Source organism: Cygnus olor, chromosome Z (genome assembly GCF_009769625.2).
Source record: "Cygnus olor isolate bCygOlo1 chromosome Z, bCygOlo1.pri.v2, whole genome shotgun sequence".
In the NCBI taxonomy this organism is placed as follows: domain Eukaryota; kingdom Metazoa; phylum Chordata; class Aves; order Anseriformes; family Anatidae; genus Cygnus; species Cygnus olor.
The window spans coordinates 21,208,439-21,226,156 of NC_049198.1; the positions used below are offsets into that span (position 1 = coordinate 21,208,439).

At 36.3% G+C, this 17,718-nt stretch overlaps 1 protein-coding gene across 10 annotated transcripts in view; it reads left to right on the forward strand.

The window, feature by feature from the left end:
• IPO11 (importin 11) overlaps positions 1-15,466 on the forward strand; it is a 104,094-nt gene extending 88,628 nt beyond the window's left edge. For all 10 annotated transcript variants that reach the window (XM_040542334.1, XM_040542325.1, XM_040542332.1 and 7 more), the window contains 3 exons: positions 2,030-2,125; positions 6,138-6,222; positions 15,105-15,466. In XM_040542334.1, coding sequence (XP_040398268.1) covers positions 2,030-2,125; positions 6,138-6,222; positions 15,105-15,269 — 346 coding nt within the window. In that variant the 3' untranslated portion in view covers positions 15,270-15,466. The remainder of the gene's footprint in view (positions 1-2,029; positions 2,126-6,137; positions 6,223-15,104) is intronic.
• Positions 15,467-17,718: the final 2,252 nt, after the last annotated feature.

The window sequence follows — 17,718 nt, forward strand, 5'->3', positions numbered from 1 at the left end:
CTCCAGGGTGCAAAGTGTTCTTGGTTGAATTCCCCAGGTTCCTGTTGAAATAAATGTGAGGACAGCTGTTTCCTTTCTCACAGTGGAAAATACCAAGCTAATAGGGATTTTCCTAGATAAGTGTTTTTTACAAAGTATGAGGCAAAAGAGCTTTAATGGGAGGTGTGCTTTGTAGGAATCTCTAACTCAGGTGAAGAAATCCCTTATCTCTGAGGCCTTATTCTGTAGGCTGTTAAATAGCCCGTGCTTGTTTCTCAGTGGTCTGCAGGCTGTTTGCTTTCTTCTTCGAATGAGGTAGTGAAGCTGTTTGTAAGGGAGAAAGTCTCTTTCAAAATGTAAATGAACAATAAGAAGCCAGTCTGAAGGAAAATTGAATCAGTTTTCATCCCAGAGAATGCTGGAGTTTTAGGTTTCTTCATTCAAAATTCAGTTCAATTTCTGGCATTTGACTTTAGCCAGGCAAACAGAAAGAAATAATCCTGTGAAATCAAAATGGTCCTGAGCTGAATCATAATCTTATCAAAGCAAATAGAAAAGACATTTTGTATGCTTAATATTCTAACTTGGTACCTATTTTTTTCCAATCTATTGCTCTATAGCCTGTTTTATATTTATAACTTTGTATGTCTGCAAAATGAATTTATCAAATAGAACTAATGTAAAAGTAGCTGTATTTTTATCCAGTCTTTTGGTTTTGATCATATTGTAAATACAAAAATGGAATGAAAGAATATTAAAGAACAGAGCTGACTAAGCAGTTTTAAGTAACATATTTAGAATATAAAGGATGAAACTAGCATGAACACACTGTGTTCAGTATCATTAAACATATATGGAACCTGTTTGCTTCTGCATAATAGGCACCAGCTGCATCTTTTGGGGAAAACTAAGTCTGAAATTCCAAAATGGGGCTAATATAATGCTTCAGCCAAGAGCAGTGAACCAGGAAAGAGTTGATGTTTACCATCACCAGTTAGACTGTTTCTTTGCTGCTTACAGCTGGAAACTTTGGAGTCTTCCAAAGATGAACATCTCTTCACTTGCAATGTGGCTTAACCCTTTTGTAATTCACAGAGCAGGAGTTCAGGCACTGATAGTCAAGCCCAGAATAGCAGGGAAATCAGCAGAAATTACAGCAATCACAGCTGCTTTCTGTTTAACTAGAAGCTGGTGACAACTACGTTTTCAGTGAGTCTGGGAGATTGTGGTTCTATGCTCTTCTTAGGCTACAGGCACTCTTTCTCAAGGCAGAGATAAGTGTCTAAATGTAGGTGTCATTTTGGATATATGTGGGTATCCAGCCTGGCCTTTAGCTGCAGAAAGGAAAGTCCTCATCTCTTTTTATTTCTCTTTTTTTTTTTTTTAAAGCCCCTGGCAGTATCTGACAGCCCTTTTCAGTTGTCTTAGATAACCTGGTATTTCAAGTGACAGGAGATGCCTATGTTTAAGCAGAGATGAATCCTGTCCCCACCTGTCTAGTTAAGAAAATTGGCTTCTGTGGGTGGAAACAGTGGAGGTTAAATATTCATAAAGCTGAAGAGAGAAGACAACAGGGGAAAGTACTGGCTTTACACGCTGCTCTTTGCTCAGGACTTTGCAGTGTAGGTTTTTCATCAACTCATAATGGGAGAAAATGTGCAAATGTGTTAGGAAGATAAGCCAGTAACATGATTCCCTGCTCATTTCTGGAGTTTTATGCAATTATTTGCAATTACTTTTAGGTTTTCAATGACGGCATGCAACACTTCATTCTATTAATCTTTTTTTAAAGTGAATGTTACTTGCATCTTTTTGGTGACTTTAGGTCATTTATGTAATCAAAATAAAAATTGAATTAGCTGCTTGATAGCATGCTTAGCTAAGCAGTAAGTAATGAAATCACTGCTCATTAACTGTGCTTTACAGTTATTGAGCAAATTTCCTGTTTAGTTCCTTTAGCTAAGTCACTTTCCTGTTCTTTTCCAGTGTTATCCAAGAGAAATTTTGTTCTTTTCCAGTGTTGTCCAAAATAAATTTTGTTCTTTTCCAGTGTTATCCAAGATAAATTTTGTGGTATCATCCACGTTACATTGGAAGGGCTGTATGACGTTATGACTGAAGATCCTGAAACAGGAACATACAAAGAGTAAGTGGAAAAATCTAATTTTTGTGTTTAATAATAGTTTTGCATATGTGGTGTTTTGTTGGGAAAACTCTGTAGGCATTTGAGACATGCTCATAAGAGTCTGTTTCTGTAACAGAATCTGTTTTAGCAGGATAGTAAATTTTTTTTGGCAAAGTTTTAGCAAATTTTTGGTTCTAAGAAAAATACTTGGGGCTGAACATAAAATGAAAATGGAAAGAATTTTATTTTAAAAAATTATTAAATGATGGCTTAAAATACTCATATTCTTAGCTTTTGCTTTTTGCTCACTTGACTATTTTATATTTAAGATTATCTTCCAATAAAGATTGCTGTTGGTAGTTCAACAATAGCACAGTTCTTTGAATGTGACATCCAGCATTTAACTATTTTTTTAAGTGCCTCACATCCATTGAGTGTACCCAGTGTACGTAGGTGTGGAGACACTTGGAAACCTATTCCTCAAGCAGAATTCATGGTCTTCAGTTGTTCTACTTAACATACCAGCGTATGTTAAGTTATGCTACAGGGCATACCTGAAAGGGCAGCTTCCTGAGCTGGAAGAAGGGGATTTGTTTATGGTGGGAAGATTCAGGGTTGCTGAGAATGTGCTTCCAGAATCACACTCACTCATCTACTACTAACTCCCAGCTTATTAGAGGTATTATATCAAAGCCAGAGAAGTCAAGCCAAGAAGTATATTCTAATAATATTATTTACTGTGTGATAAAAATCAAACATTTTCTAACTTTCAGATAATTATCTGGTGACAGAATACCTGGACCTGGACTAATTATTTAAATGCTTAAGGGGGTGTTTTCTGTCACTGAAGCCAGCTGGCACAGAACAGCCTGCATATGTGCTATTAATTTCTCCTCCCCTTAAAATAGGTGGCCTGTGCACCAGTGTGTGAATGGTTCATACAGGCTAAACCTCAGTTGTGCCCAAAAATTGATTGCAAAAGTGCTGACCCATGCTAGGCATTTATTTTTCTTTGAACTGTTTATCAATATATAAGATTTATCTGCAAAGTCTGAAAATGTGCTGTGGTGATGTTTTATTTACTATCAGAGACAACACCATAGAGTCACTTCTATTTCTAAACATGTTGCTTTGCCAACACTTTTTGGAAGGAGTTCTCACATAGAAAGTAATAAAACTTTGTCCTAGTTCATTTTATATTTTAAGCTTGAAGGCCTGTAGAACGTCTCACTGCACATTTCTAAACTCTCGACGTTGTTTTTTCTTTATAAAATACAGTCACACTGAACCAAGGATATATTTCTGTTAACAGATACCGAATGGGCTGTTTAAAAGATTCTGACATTTGTGTTAAAATTTTCCAAATCATCTGAAAGTAAATAAAGTAAAAGCACTCATCTGGAGTGGTGTCTGCTATTGCATCCGTCCAGGTTGAAGAAGAATGAATTTAAGCTTGAACTGGTAGAGAAAAAAAAAAAAATCATGTACCTCACTGGAAATCACAACGTGTAGCTTCTTAGTATTTACTTCAGGGGAAAGGCTAATAGAACTTGTATGTTGAGTACAGGAAAATGAAGGCTGAAGCAATACATAGAACTGCAGCTTATAAAGGATGGAGCAGGGGTAAATATGCACAGGAAAACTACAAATTAAATGATAGTGTTGGCTTGAGTATAAGCTGACCCTGGGTACCTTTACACTGGGAATTTGAAGAAAGTGTTGTAGTTAGAGCAGTGAGGTTCTGGAGGAGCCTTTCCAAATACAAAGGCAGAGGTAGAGGTCTTGCCAGTTTATAGATGGGATTCTGCTCAAGGTCTGAAAACAATAACACAGTGGCCTGGCTTACAATGCAAAGAGCTTACAGTCAGATGGATTTTCTAGAACTTGTATTTTGCATTGTAATGGTAATTAGAAGAAATCTTTTTGGACCTCCAGATTTTCTGGAAAGAGGAGCATTCCATTCTTCTAGTATTGTCTCGCCAATATTTGCAGGTTTCCCAATCTTATCATCTTGCTTTCTTTTTTTTTTTTTAAAAAAAAAAGTATTACCTCCTTCTTTATTTTTTTTAATTACTGTTTATGGTTACAGAACTTGAGTTTTCAGACTTCAATTTGAATATAATTTTGTATATTTTGGCAATTGACATTTGTCTTCCTTTTCATAATACACTGAGTTGCAAGAGGTACCATTTATGAGGTGAGAGGAAATGTGATTTGCTGTATTTTTTTTGAAAGGACTAATTCCTTTGGAAGCAGCTTCTGAGTTAGCATTTGGCTCTTCTGCCATGCTGCTTAGCAAGCATTTCATACAGCTCTAAGCAAGTATGAATGTTTTCATATATAATCACAACTTTTTTCATTTTAGTAACAGATATCCTTTAAAGCAAATTATTCAATTTAGCTACAGGATTATTTCATCTTCTAGTAGAATGTATAGTAGAGAAGTATAGGGCTGAAAATGAGCAATAACGTACATTTGTCCTATTGCTTTTTAATATGTGGTTTATTTGGCCTTCTTGCCGTAAAACATTACTAATACATGGTGGCAAGTTGCTGTCACCAGAATGATTTTACATCCTTTCAGTTCTTAAAGCAGGTTTTCTAGGAAGAAGAATTGGTAAAGTGGTGGAATTTATGTGCATTCTTCCAACATGGAGATTGCAACGTGAATGGAAAACATGTTTGCTAGAGGATGACTTTCACCAATGGCTTTATGAAGTCTATACAAACTATTTGAAAAGACAGAAAAAATCTCTGGAATTTGGACCTTTTTTCATAATTTCCCCTTTCATACCTACTACAATAATTAAAATATGGCTATTATCTGTGCATACAGTCACCTATCACTTGGGGGCAGGGCAAAACAGAAAAACAAGTTTAAAAGCCTTGTATCTGCCTAGAAACAAAAGCTAACTAATTTCTATCCACCTAAAACTTTACTGTTCAGTGTCCTTCAGATTTTGTCTTGAACCAATAGTAATGATCATAATAGATTTCAGATTCTCTTGTTAAAGATCTCACAGAAAAGCATGAATGTAATGAGAAATGTCTGCTGATTCTGTTAATGCTACAGGTTTGTGTATGTGCCACTCTGATTTTCATACTGACAGAATGCAGAGTGCTTATATAGCACTCACCTAGAAAGATTGGGAAACTCTAGTTAGGGACATTACATTTTATATGTTACGTGTTTTAAACCCACTTGGTCTGTTTTCTGTATGCAGAAATGCATTTTTAAACAAGAACTTGAGCTAAAATATATCTGTTCAGACTTTCTTTTCCTGAGGCTCGTTCTTGTTGAATATAATTTCTGAATTGATCTGCCAAGACAAAAATGTCTAGTCATGATGAACTCCGCTGCAAAATGAAAGTATCTGTTCACTTAGTAAATTCGGTCTTGATCTTTTTCTGTCTATAAGTCAATTATGAAGCATATATATTAAACATTAGTATAGAAGACTAGTTGCCTAACGCTACTGAAAATTATAAAAGATTGCAATCTAACAGAAGAGATGTCTATCAGCAGTAAATTTGATGCCACGGAAACTTCTAAATGCAAGCTCTTTTCTTTTTTTTAAGAAAAATAATCATAAAAATAATAACCTACTGTTAAATGCAGTACTGATATAAAAATGGTAAGTACATACATGCTGACACAATACACATCTATGCACTAGAAAGTGGCCAAGTTTGGTTGTCTCTCCCAAGCTTGAATAGGTTTTAAATTGGTGGCTAATTTTCAACTGTTTCAACAGACATCAGTTACAATTTGAGACAAATTTTTCAGAAGTTACCATCTTGGCAGAGGAGAGAGTCTAAATGTGTTTCCACTGAAGGAAAGTCAGGTGAAATTTGGCAGCAACCAAATTACTGACTAAGCAGTAATGTGTTATCTCCACAGGCATGTATTGCCTTGTTAATAGGTATTGCCAGACTTCCAAACTTCCTCCTATCTGTCCCGTGTTTTTAAAACTGCTTTAAAATAAATTTTAATTATAGTGTGTACTCAAACTATTTTTATTCCCATTCTTAGCTGCATGTTGATGCCTCATTTTGAGGAGCCCAAAGTTACAGAAGATGAGGAACCTCCCACAGAACAAGACAAAAGGAAAAAAATTGTAAGTTTTAGATCTGTTAATTAATTATTGAACTGATTATGTAATTCACTTGTATGAGACTCAATTACTTGGATCTGGTTCAGCTGTTTTTCTTAGATGAATTCATCTCTTGAATCAAAAAAAAAGAGAAAAAACTCTGATGATGAACTTTGCAGTGACAATATTTATGCTTCTGCATTCCTTTTGAGTATTAGAAAATGTTGCCAAAGTAAACATCATCTGTTCACAGAATTTGGACATTGTAAAATTGAGATGCTTTAAAAATGGTTTATCGAAAAATGCAGGAAGATGAAGCTTACTGATATGTCATAGTAGGCCAAGTTTGTTGCAGAATTATAGTATTCGTTCTTAGGAATTGTGGTGTTTCTTTAGGTACATAACTAATCTAGATAGATGTTATCTGTGTCTATGCAGGTATCCATATAGGTAAATCTGATGAGGATTTCATATGCTGAAATAAAATATATACAGATATCTTGAGATATATACATAGATATATCTATTGAGATAGCTGAAGATACAGGGCTCCATATATTCATATCTATACGTATAGACTTATACAAATACATATACATTGGATTTTGTAATCAGATTTTAAAAACATCAAGTGGATTTTTAAATAGTCTTTCCATTTTATTAGCATTCTTCGAATATACCCGATTTTATTTCTCTCTAGCTAAAGTTTTAATAAGTTTGTAGTCAAAATTCTCTTAATTTTGTAGTTATGGATTGACTTTAATAGTATAGTATGCATTTAGAAATTGTGACTTTGTAGATTTAATATGAATTACCATCGTTGGGGATGTACAAGAGAAGTGAAAAGGGGTCATTATTTTATGACCAGTATCATTCTAACCTCCTAAACGATTCAGTGCACCAGTACAGTGTTGATTAACACAGTCATAGTGAAGAAACTATACTGAGATCATACGTAATACAAAGTTCATTGGCCGTTTGGATAATAGTTTTCGTTTGTGATTAAAGAGAAATGGCTGTGCTTGGGTAATGAAGAGCCAGAACTTGTAAGGACGTGACGAGTCAGGTGTTAATTTACATGGGAAATGTATTTTCCCTTTGTAACTTTCCTTTTTTCTTTTTTTTTTTTTTTTTGAAGGAATTGCTTGTGATTTTTCCTCTACTGTTCTTTAACATTCAACCTGAACACATAGTCAGCCTTTGTGTCTTTGGAAGGTTTACATAGAACACATTATCATACACAGACATTGCAGCTTCCTCTGTGTTTCTTATCTCATAATCTAGATATATCTATTTCCACTGTTTCTGTGTTTTCTAGGTTCCTAAGTATTATGAAAATCCTTTGTTTCTCTCATTTCAAGCCTCCGTTGTAAGAATATCTTTCTTTGTTTCACTCTTCATTCTCGTACTTAGATGATTATTCCTGATATGTTTCAGACTTGAGCCTTCTCTACTGTCATTTTTTTCAGCTAATGTGTTCACTGTTTTCTTATGCTGTTCTTTGCAATTTCTCACAGCTGTTAAAGCAAACAAACTCTAGTTATTAGGATTGTCTGCTAGAAATTCATTTTGAATCCCAGCTGAATTTACTCATTATAAATTTTTCTGGATGGTGCACAAGTTGAGACTTCTCACAAATGTTTATTTCAAATTGTTCTGCTTTCAGTAGCAAAAATGATGCAGATGATTTGGGTCAGTTACTAGTAGTAGGAGTGTGCCAATCCTGGTTATTTTGCGACACTGGGCTTTGAAAGTACAACTGGCATTTGATTTGCAAAACTGGATTAAAAACAAAACAGCACCAGGGACCATTCCCATCCACCTGCACTGGAAGCTTTTTCCTTTATGTAATAGCATCAGCACACACATTTCTTATGATATCTATAACAAATGCAGTAGCAAATACCTCTGGTGAAACAAAGATGTGAACAAATATTTGGGGTGAAAAGAGGAAGATCAGGACCCACCTAACAGGAATCTGTAATTGATTTAAGAAAGTTTTCAGTCTCCTATCTAATTACTGCAAGAGGTTTATACCCTCTTACATATTCTACGTGTTGAATCAGCAGCTTTTATGGCAGGGTTCAGAGTTTAAACCTCATAAGGCACTAATGAAAAGATTTAAAAAAAAAAAAAAGAGAGAAAAGAAAAAGCTGTCAAGGTCCATGCTAAGTATGACTTCCTGATGTTTGCACAGGGTCTAGATATTCTTCTATGATCTATCCCTTTATCCTGTCATTGCTACCTCTTTTCATAGTTACGCATAGCTCATAATTACTAAAGACAGTTTTAGCTAGACAGTGCTTTAGAAGTTTGTGATAACTTTGTTTAATCAGCATTTATCAGCTATTGCTATATTTTATTCTTCTTGTAAATATGTTGAAGAAAATGTGGATAGATGGAGACTGATTCATGACCTTGCATTGCATATAGTATATAGACTTAAATGGTTTTTTTATGTGCCCTTGATGTGTATGTTTTGATGAACTCCAGTATCATTGTTCAAAAAGGGAGTTAACCTTTTTCAGGTGTCTATTTGAAACCAGGGAAGAAAAATGAACTACTTTCCTTTAAAATTTTATTTAAACTTAAAATTTGTCCATGGTAGCACGTTGTTTAGATGATCTTAAGTGTAAATAATGTGCTTATGTGTAAAGGTTTGGGAGTATTTTTTTTTTTTTTTCACTCTACTGTGGAAGGACACTGGTTAAAGCATGACTTTATATTCTGAGGAAAATAAATAGATGAGTTACATTGTAATAAGTCAAACGATCAAATTTTACGTGATAAAACAATACTATTATTGCACTGTTTGTGGTATAATTTCTCAGTATACACTTAATCTACAGGTAAATCACAGGTCTAATGCAAGGCCCATTGAAATCTGTGAGAAAACATTAGTAGAAGTCTGTGAAAAACCTTTCATATTGTCCATCTCCATTTTATAATCTGAGATCATTGTTAAATGTAAAGGACATAACACAACTTAAATCATTTTTCCAGTCTTTCACAGTCTGAAGATATTAATTATCTTAGTAAATATTTCATGTCCGCCACTCTTGCTTTCTTTAGTATCAGTGTTCATCTTTAAACTGAAGAGATCCTTTTAAATTCTGGAAACCTTGTCAAGAAAAATTTAGCTCAGGATATCACCGAAAAACTTTTTGAGTTTTATTAGACTTTTATTACCCATTCTTGCATTCTAAATGACATTCCATTGACTTGCTTGTAGTGATTAGATCACTGATTGAGTACTACTGAATGATGTATAACAATGTATTGGAAATGGTATGATTTTTGATGGTGTTGTCTAAAGACGTTGAGCGGAGAGATCCACCTGACAAAATACTGGTTTCAAAAAACTGATAATTCTGCAGGAAGTCTGATGGTGGCAAGTGGATTTTGGAGGTATGGGGCATGTTTTTTCTCCAGACCTGTGTACTACTTTTCCCATTCAAACTGCTTTTTACAACTAGTGAGGTGGAAAATTTGCTTTTTGAGTCCAGCCTTAAAGTAGGCACCCATGTCCAGATTCAAGATCAATTTGTAAAGTAGCTATATTAAAAAGCTAGTCAAATAAGGTTTTCACTCAGCATCTTAAAGCAGATTTTAGTAACATAAGTTTCCTTGCCAAAATTCTGCTGCTTTTGTTTAGCTTGCTGTTCAGGTAAAGAAACTGTTGGAATTTTTTACATTTTTTTTATTATTATTTGGAAGTAGGTACTTTTTGGTCTTGTCTGTATCAGGAGTGTTTCAATCAAAAAAAAAGTCTAGCCACACAACTAGGAGCACAACATACATACTTTAATTCAAAGATTGTCCCTGACCTAGTGTTTGCAGAATAATAGCCAGTGTTAATATTGATATGGCTGTTTGAGCCGGACTGATGTTAGATGCTCAGCGCTTATCAAGCCAGAGACTTAATTTTCAAGAGGACAATTGTTCCTCGAAAAATCAGGTAGAATTGGCTGAAAACATCTGAAAGGTCATCTCTTAAACCAGGTACTATTACAATTTTGTCATAATGAAGGTAATTTATAGACTTGATTACTGGCTTCCACTGTTAATGTCGAGGGACTTTTGTTTTAAAATATATACGCGTTGAGGTGTACCTGAATACTTTGGTGAAATTCTGGTCAGGGGAGACTTCTACCTGAGGCAGCGTTTTTGGTGGTGTTATAAGATGAAAGATGAGAGCTTGAGTGTTTAGTGTTCTACCAAACTATCATTTTGCTTGATTATTCAGCTAAGACTGCAGCTGATTGTTTAATATTATCTATAAACTAGTTATACTAAGCTGTTTCATTTTTGTTAGTTCTGAGTACAAGTTCTGAAAATGTAAAGTAGAAGGAAAGCAAATGTAGTTTACTCAAAATATTTTTTGATGTGATGATCTGAATGAAATCAAATTAGTGTATTTAGCTCCTTGAATTTAAGTCAAAAGACTAAGTCCCATTTGGCTTAGAAACATTAGCTGGTGCTTATGACAGCAAGCATTAATCATACTATAAAAGTCCCTACTGGCTTACAGTGTTGCTGTATTGAACAGATGGTGGGAGATGCTTATGCCTGTTGCAATAACCTAAACAAATTTTTATACAATTACTTTTCAGTAGTATTGCAGAGATTATTCAAAAGATCTTTGGTATTCAAAAGATCTTTGGAATTGCTGTCTGCCGCCTGACAAGTGCTAGTGTGTTAGCACCTCAAAGAGATGTTAGAGAAGACCAGTATAATTAAGAGATGCTAGCAAGCGCTCAGATTTTAAGTTCCAATGAGCTTTGCAAAAGTATGCAAGGATTCAAACCTTATATTTCAAAAGAAAACAGCAATTCTGTCTGGAAATTGAAAATCACTGTTTGTGTGCTAGAATAGCATTATATGCATAATTGTATTCTAGAAGCTTGTGAAAATTAGGGAAAAAATGGACTTAAAGCTGAGGCTTATTAGTAAACATTGGTTATAAATATTAGAAGCTTATTTTTCCATTGACTTGAAGTCTGTTTCTTCTTTGTTTTCATCTTTTTTCTTTAGATATCAGGGAATATACTTTGTAAATATGAAATTGTCACATGGAGGAATGTTTTCTAGAAGAATAGAACAATTAAAGTTGATATTTTCAGGAAATTGTTCTGTCTTCACACATAATAATGAGTACTTCAGAAGAGATTTTTGGTAGGGTCACGTAAGTCATTTAGTTGACTACATCTGTGGATTATTAATTGGTTTGTGAGTAAAATGGTCGTTAACAAACAGCTTTTTAGAGTTGTTTCCCAAGGCAAGTATGTAGTACATGCCATTAATCTAGTTGCTGCTCTGAGGGTCACAGCTATGAGAAGACATGTCCATTGCAATTTCAATGCCTGTTTTTCTGTGCAATATTTCCTACAGTAATTTTATGCTTGACTGTTGTGAGCTATGAAACTAACTAGGAATGTGTTATGTGCTCCAAATTACAGTCATTCATTAACAAAAGAAAATTGTTTCTTTGCTTGGTAAGATGGTCTTTTTTTTTTTTTTTAACCCTGTAAATTGTGCTAACTGCTACTGAAGGATATAACCTTGTGTGGCAGTTCAACACCAGTGGGCAGCTGAGCTCCACCATGCTGCTCTCTCACTCTCCCTCCTGAAAAGAGCAAGGGAAGAAAATACCATGAAAAAAGGGTCATGTGTTGAGATAAGGACGACCCATCACTCACCAATGTTGAGCATCACAGACAAAACAGATATAGGGAAGATTAATGTAATTTATTGCCTGTTACTAAGAGATTAGAGCAGCAAGAACTAAAAACAAATGTAAGACAACTTTCCCCCAAACACCCTTTCCTACCTCCTCCCTCCAAGCAGTACAGGGAAGTGGGGATTGGGGGCTCTAATTCCGTGGCGATTCAACTCCACTGCTCTCCCTGATGGTCACTCTCTGCCCCTGCTCCACGCGGGGTCCCTCCCACGGGATGCCGTCCTTCCCAAAATGAGCCTGCGGAGGCTGCCCACAGGCAGCAGCTCTTCAAGAACTGCTCCCACATGGCTCCGTACCACGGGGTCCATCCCCCAGGAGCAAACTGCTAAAGCATGGGTCCCCCACGGGTGGGCGGCAGCTCCCCCAGACCCCCTGCTCCTGCGTGGGCTCCTCTCCACGGGCTGCAGCTCCGGCCCGGGGCCTGCTCCTGCGGGGGCTCTCCATGGGCCGCAGCCTCCTCCAGGCCACATCCACCTGCTCCAGCGGGGGCTCCTCCACGGGCTGCAGCGTGGAGATCTGCTCCATGTGGGACCCATGGGCTGCAGGGGGACAGCCTGCTCCACCAGGGGCCTCTCCACAGGCCGCAGGGGAACTGCTGCTGCGTGCCTGGAGCACCTCCTGCCCTCCTGCTGCACTGACCTGGGGGGCTGCAGGGCTGCTTCTCACTCCTCTCTCTGAGCTGCTGTTGTGCAGCACTATTTTTCCCTTTCTTCAACCTGCTCTCCCAGACACCCAATCAGTGTCTCTCCCTCGCTCAGCTCTGGCCACTGGCAGGTCCATTTTGGAGCCAGCTGGAGCTGGCTCTGATCTGACGTGTGGCAGCTGCTGAGCTCTGCTCACAGAGGCCACATCTACAGCCCCCATGGTACCAAACCCTTGCAATGTGGACTCAATACACCTTGGTAAATCTGGACTACGGTAGCTGTAGTTTAGAATTTACGTTACAGTATTTCAGTTTGAAAAGTTTGTGTATATTCTAGCAACCAGACTACATTTACTGAGAATTACTACTATACAAAAAAGATTAAAATCTTACTGCAATTAGTCCCCTTTTCAAACGTGGAAAGAATGTGTTAAAAAATTGTTATACAATGTTAGGATTATAATAACATTATAAAATGCTAGTGTTATAAAGTGCTAGGAATAAGTAGTAAAAAGATCATATCTCACCTTTGAAATGTAAAATAGATGGATAGTATAAAATGGTGAACGATCAAAGGCTGAGACAGTGTTAGGAACGTAGGGGGAATGATGAGGTTTACAATTTGAAAATTGATGTGACCATAATTAAAAAGATGAAGGACTAGCACTTCTTTTTTGTGATAATTACAATGTTTCAGGGTGTTCTTCTCTCTCTTTGCTTTTATTTTTGAAACAAACCACTAATAGGCAATAGTAAGTATTTACGTTATAAGAAGTCCTGTGCTTATATGGTTGTTTCTATCAGTATGTCCCTATGTTTTGCCTGTAGTATTGTTTAATAGATAAGTACATCTTAATGTCTTCCACCCCCTATTAAAATTCAAATACTCCTTTTTTTTCTGTCATACCAAAACAGAAAAGATTCTCTTTATTTTATTCCAGTGTATCTCAAAACATGCAACATTATGGTATGCATGAATTATTTATGGATAAGCAGTAAGATTTTTTCTTTAGAGATTTTGTAGCTTCATCCATTAATGTTACAAAAAAGACATAGCTCACAAGTTGAGAGTGACCTATGATTACTACTGCTCTGGAAAAATAAAAACTCTGTATTAGGCAGTAGATACCTGTACTCTTACTGATGAAACAATGCATCTGTGTTCAACCTCATATGTCAGGCCAGGTAGCTTATTTAATAAGGCATACTTTTGATACTGCATTCCCATTGATATAAATCCCCATGCGATGCTAATTGTATCCCATAGCTTGTAGTCAGAGAAGAATTAAATGCCGTAATTCCTTGTTCTGATTCAACCCAACAAAGGAATTTGATCAATAAATGTACATTACTGGAAATATCCTTTTGCCTGTCGCAATAATCCTGTGTAATTTTCACTTTGGATTTTTACATAGTGGCGGCTAAGATAATTCTGTAATAATGCAACAGACTAGGGCAATAGACTGTGAAATAAGAATAAAAAGGAATAAAGAAAATATAGTTATTGCATTTAGTATGCCCTGTTTCTTTGGAAATAGCATAGCAGGGTATACAGGCTCAGAAGGTTTTCTTTTTCAGTGGACTTTGAAACCTAGCATTATATGTTATTTCCTGACTTTCCAGCGTACATAGTAGTGTTGTTTGGTTTTGATACTAAGATAAGCAGAAGCTCATGCATCTGCAGTGATTTTGTTATTATTTCAATATCCTAGTGCTTTGTGATACTGCAAGCTCTAGGTGTCCTCACCTCCCCTTCATCCACCCTGGTGGACTGAGGGACAAATGCTGTGTACCTGTCCATGTCCCTAGCTAGCCCACCCCTCTCTTCTGACTTCAAAATTGATCCTTTGTCAATGTAGCCCTTCTGTTTACCTCTTCTGCAGTTATTGTGTAAAATAGACAAATATTCTGTCAGTCCCTGCCTAAAAGAAATTTGCATAATTCAGCTGGATAGATTGTTATATAAGTACTGCTACTGAAGAAGTGTGTATATTCTTTATGCATATGAACAATTTATTTTAGCTATTGACCTAACTGTAAATATTTTTATTTCCAGATCTTGTCATTTAAGTCTAGTGCTGCACTAGTTGAACTAGTTTCTTTGTTTCCTTACTAATAAAATATAACTGATCATAGTTGATACACTATCTAAAGTGCTTGTCATGGTAACACATCTGATGTGTTTCTTAGGAGTTAAGGAGAATTCATTCAGCAGAATGAATTTCAGCAGAATTTATTCAGCAGAATTCATTTCAGCAAAGCAGCTTTGAAATTGTTTTATCTTATAGAAGGGTGGAACTTTACAACAGACTGTTCATGGTTTGAGACTATTGTTTCAAATAGTGTTAGGCTGACATTTGCTTTTGATAATAATTAATTTGATTTTTTTATAGTTTTTCCTTCTGTTTCTCAATTAATTACAAAGAAATGTAGATTTCTTTCCTGGGCTCAGATTATTAGAGAGATGAGTACTTGCAGTATTTCAAGTGTGTTCTTATATTTTTTTTTCCTCATTTTCCACAGCTTGCACTGAAGGACCCCGTGCACACTGTGTCGTTGCAGCAATTCGTCTATGAGAAGCTAAAGGCACAGCAGGAATTGCTGGGAGAACAAGGTTTCCATGCACTTATGGAAACCGTGGATACAGAAGTAGTTGCACAGCTACAAGAATTTTTACAAGGCTTCTAAATAAGCGAAAACAAGATTTTTTATGTCCAATTTTCCTTTCAAAAGATACAAAAGAAAAAAAAACTCTAACCTTCCCTCTTGTATGAAAGAGCCTACTGAAAGCTGAAAATAATGTGTTCACAAAGAAAAAGCAGATTTCTTTTTTCTCACTGTACGGCTGAAAGAATAAATGTAAATTGGGTCCTGGCTAGAGTTTACAAAGTGTTTCATGACTGTGTGATTTTTCTGTGCATGAAGAATGATGGGTTGTATAAGGAAATATGTTTATTTTTTTCTTTGTTTCTTCTGCTGTTAATAGTAACAGGAAGTGTTTTTGATTCCACACTGAGGAGCAGAATCTGATTTTGGAGCTGCTTTCATGCAGTGGTAATACCTTGATTTCTCAGCCTTATACTTCTTAATTGCCTGTGACAGCATTTTTCTGCAGCTGTAGGGAACTGTTTCAACAGGAAACAGTTTCTGATTGAAGGTTGTTAAACATTATGTGCACACATAAACCTGTATATGCCTAAGCTTCCAGGCTGAAGAAGTTGAATACTTCTTTTCCTTACAAAAGAAAATCCTACCATATGTGAATTCTCTCACAAGCTGATAGGGTTCATGTGTACTGTAGCAATTTAAGTTACCAGTCTTAGTAGAAGTGGGTCCTATGATATATTCAGGATTGAGTAGCATCCTCTTTGTAAGATTAAGGACATCCGAAATCTGTAGAGTACGTTTGATTTTTAGAGCAGACCCTTTAGGATGTAGCGAGGATATTAAACTTAGAAAAATTGTAGAGAAATCTTGAGGGTAGTTGGTGATTCAAAGGCAGTGTTTTTCCCCTTCGTCATTACTGCTTATTCCTCAACAGAATAAAGTGCTGAAGGGAGGAGGGACGAGGAGAAAGCTATTTTTGTCTAGTTGGCCTATGGTGACAGCCTTCTTAGGTGTAATGTCAAAATGGACTATAAATTCTCGGTATGTGGCTGCGCACAGCATGTAACTGGGGAGTCCTTTGTTCCCTATGAAAAAGTAAAAAAGTAAAAGAGTGCTGCAATTTATGGTGCTTCCAGAGAGGAAAACAGAAAAGTGTCAATTAAATTTCAGGATGATGCCTCAAAACATGTCATGTGCTGTTGCAGGTCATACTGTTTTCTTTACTGTTACTGACTTTGTTTCACAAAACTATGTCATAAACTGAGAGGTATGAAGGAACTTGATAATATATATCATGAGGCATACCTACTAATCCAGCAGTATGGTTCAGTATCAGTAGTTGCTTGTTCTGTTACTGTATACGTATAATTTTCTCTTTGTCCTGTTACCATTTCTTGGCTCCATATTCAGCCATACAAGTACACCAGTAAAACTGTGAGTAGAAGCATTCCTTCATGAGCAAAACGTGATAACTTCAGTTTGAATTGTCTTAAGGAAAAAGAAACTTAGATTGTAACACTTAAATTGTATTTGTCAAGGGGTTAGAGAATGCAGATGTATATCTGTCCGAAGATGGAGGTTTTCATTTTTATCACCAGTTTCTTTATTTCTGTTACGAAATTTTTCTTACTTTCTCTTGAGTTCCTTCTGTCTCCCTTTTAGCTGTTGTAACACAGTGAAGCTCTCCAGAGTTTTGTGAATAATTAATTTCAATTAACTCTGGACTGTACTTGGACTTAAAGTTGTTATCCACTATCGCAATTCTTTTGTTTTTCACCAAAGTCGTATCACTGAGATACTTCGTAATTGTTAGTGAAAAGTTTGAGCCCAGAGTGTCACAATTCAAACAATTATCTACAAACTTGAGATTTAAATGAAACTCAAAGCTATCTTTATTAGTTACCTGGCAGCTGCAGGAATGACAGGGCAAAGCTTCTCCTTTCTGTGTCTTTGTCTTTCATATCTGGGTTTGGGGTGAGGAGAAGACTCTTGCATTTTTAGCTTTTCCTTTTAAGTTCTAGTCTTCCACCTCCAAGGCTGAAGTTTGTTTGCTTGACTAAAGGATAATTAAGCTGTTAGGATGGACTTCTTTTTTTCTCAGAGTTGATTAACTATTTAAAGATAGAGATACTTATACTTTTGATAATCTTGCCAGATAACCTTACTGTTGTGGTTTAAACTTGCAGGCATCTAGTACCACACAGCTGTTCAGTCACTGTCTCTAGATGGACTGGGGGAGAGAATCCTAAAGGTGAAAACACAAGAACTCTTGGATTGAGACAAATTTTATTAGGTAAAACAAAAGCTACACACACAAGTAAAGCAAAATGGAATCCATTCACTACTTCCCATCAGCAGGCAGGTGTTCAACCACATCCAGGAAAGCAGGGCATGTCATGCATAACGGTTTCTTGGGAAGAACACCATCACTACAAATGTTCTCCCCTTCCTCCTTCTTTACCGTACATACATGCTGTTATTTCATTAAAATTACATTTTTCGTGCAGGTCTAGTCAGCCCTGCTAGTTTT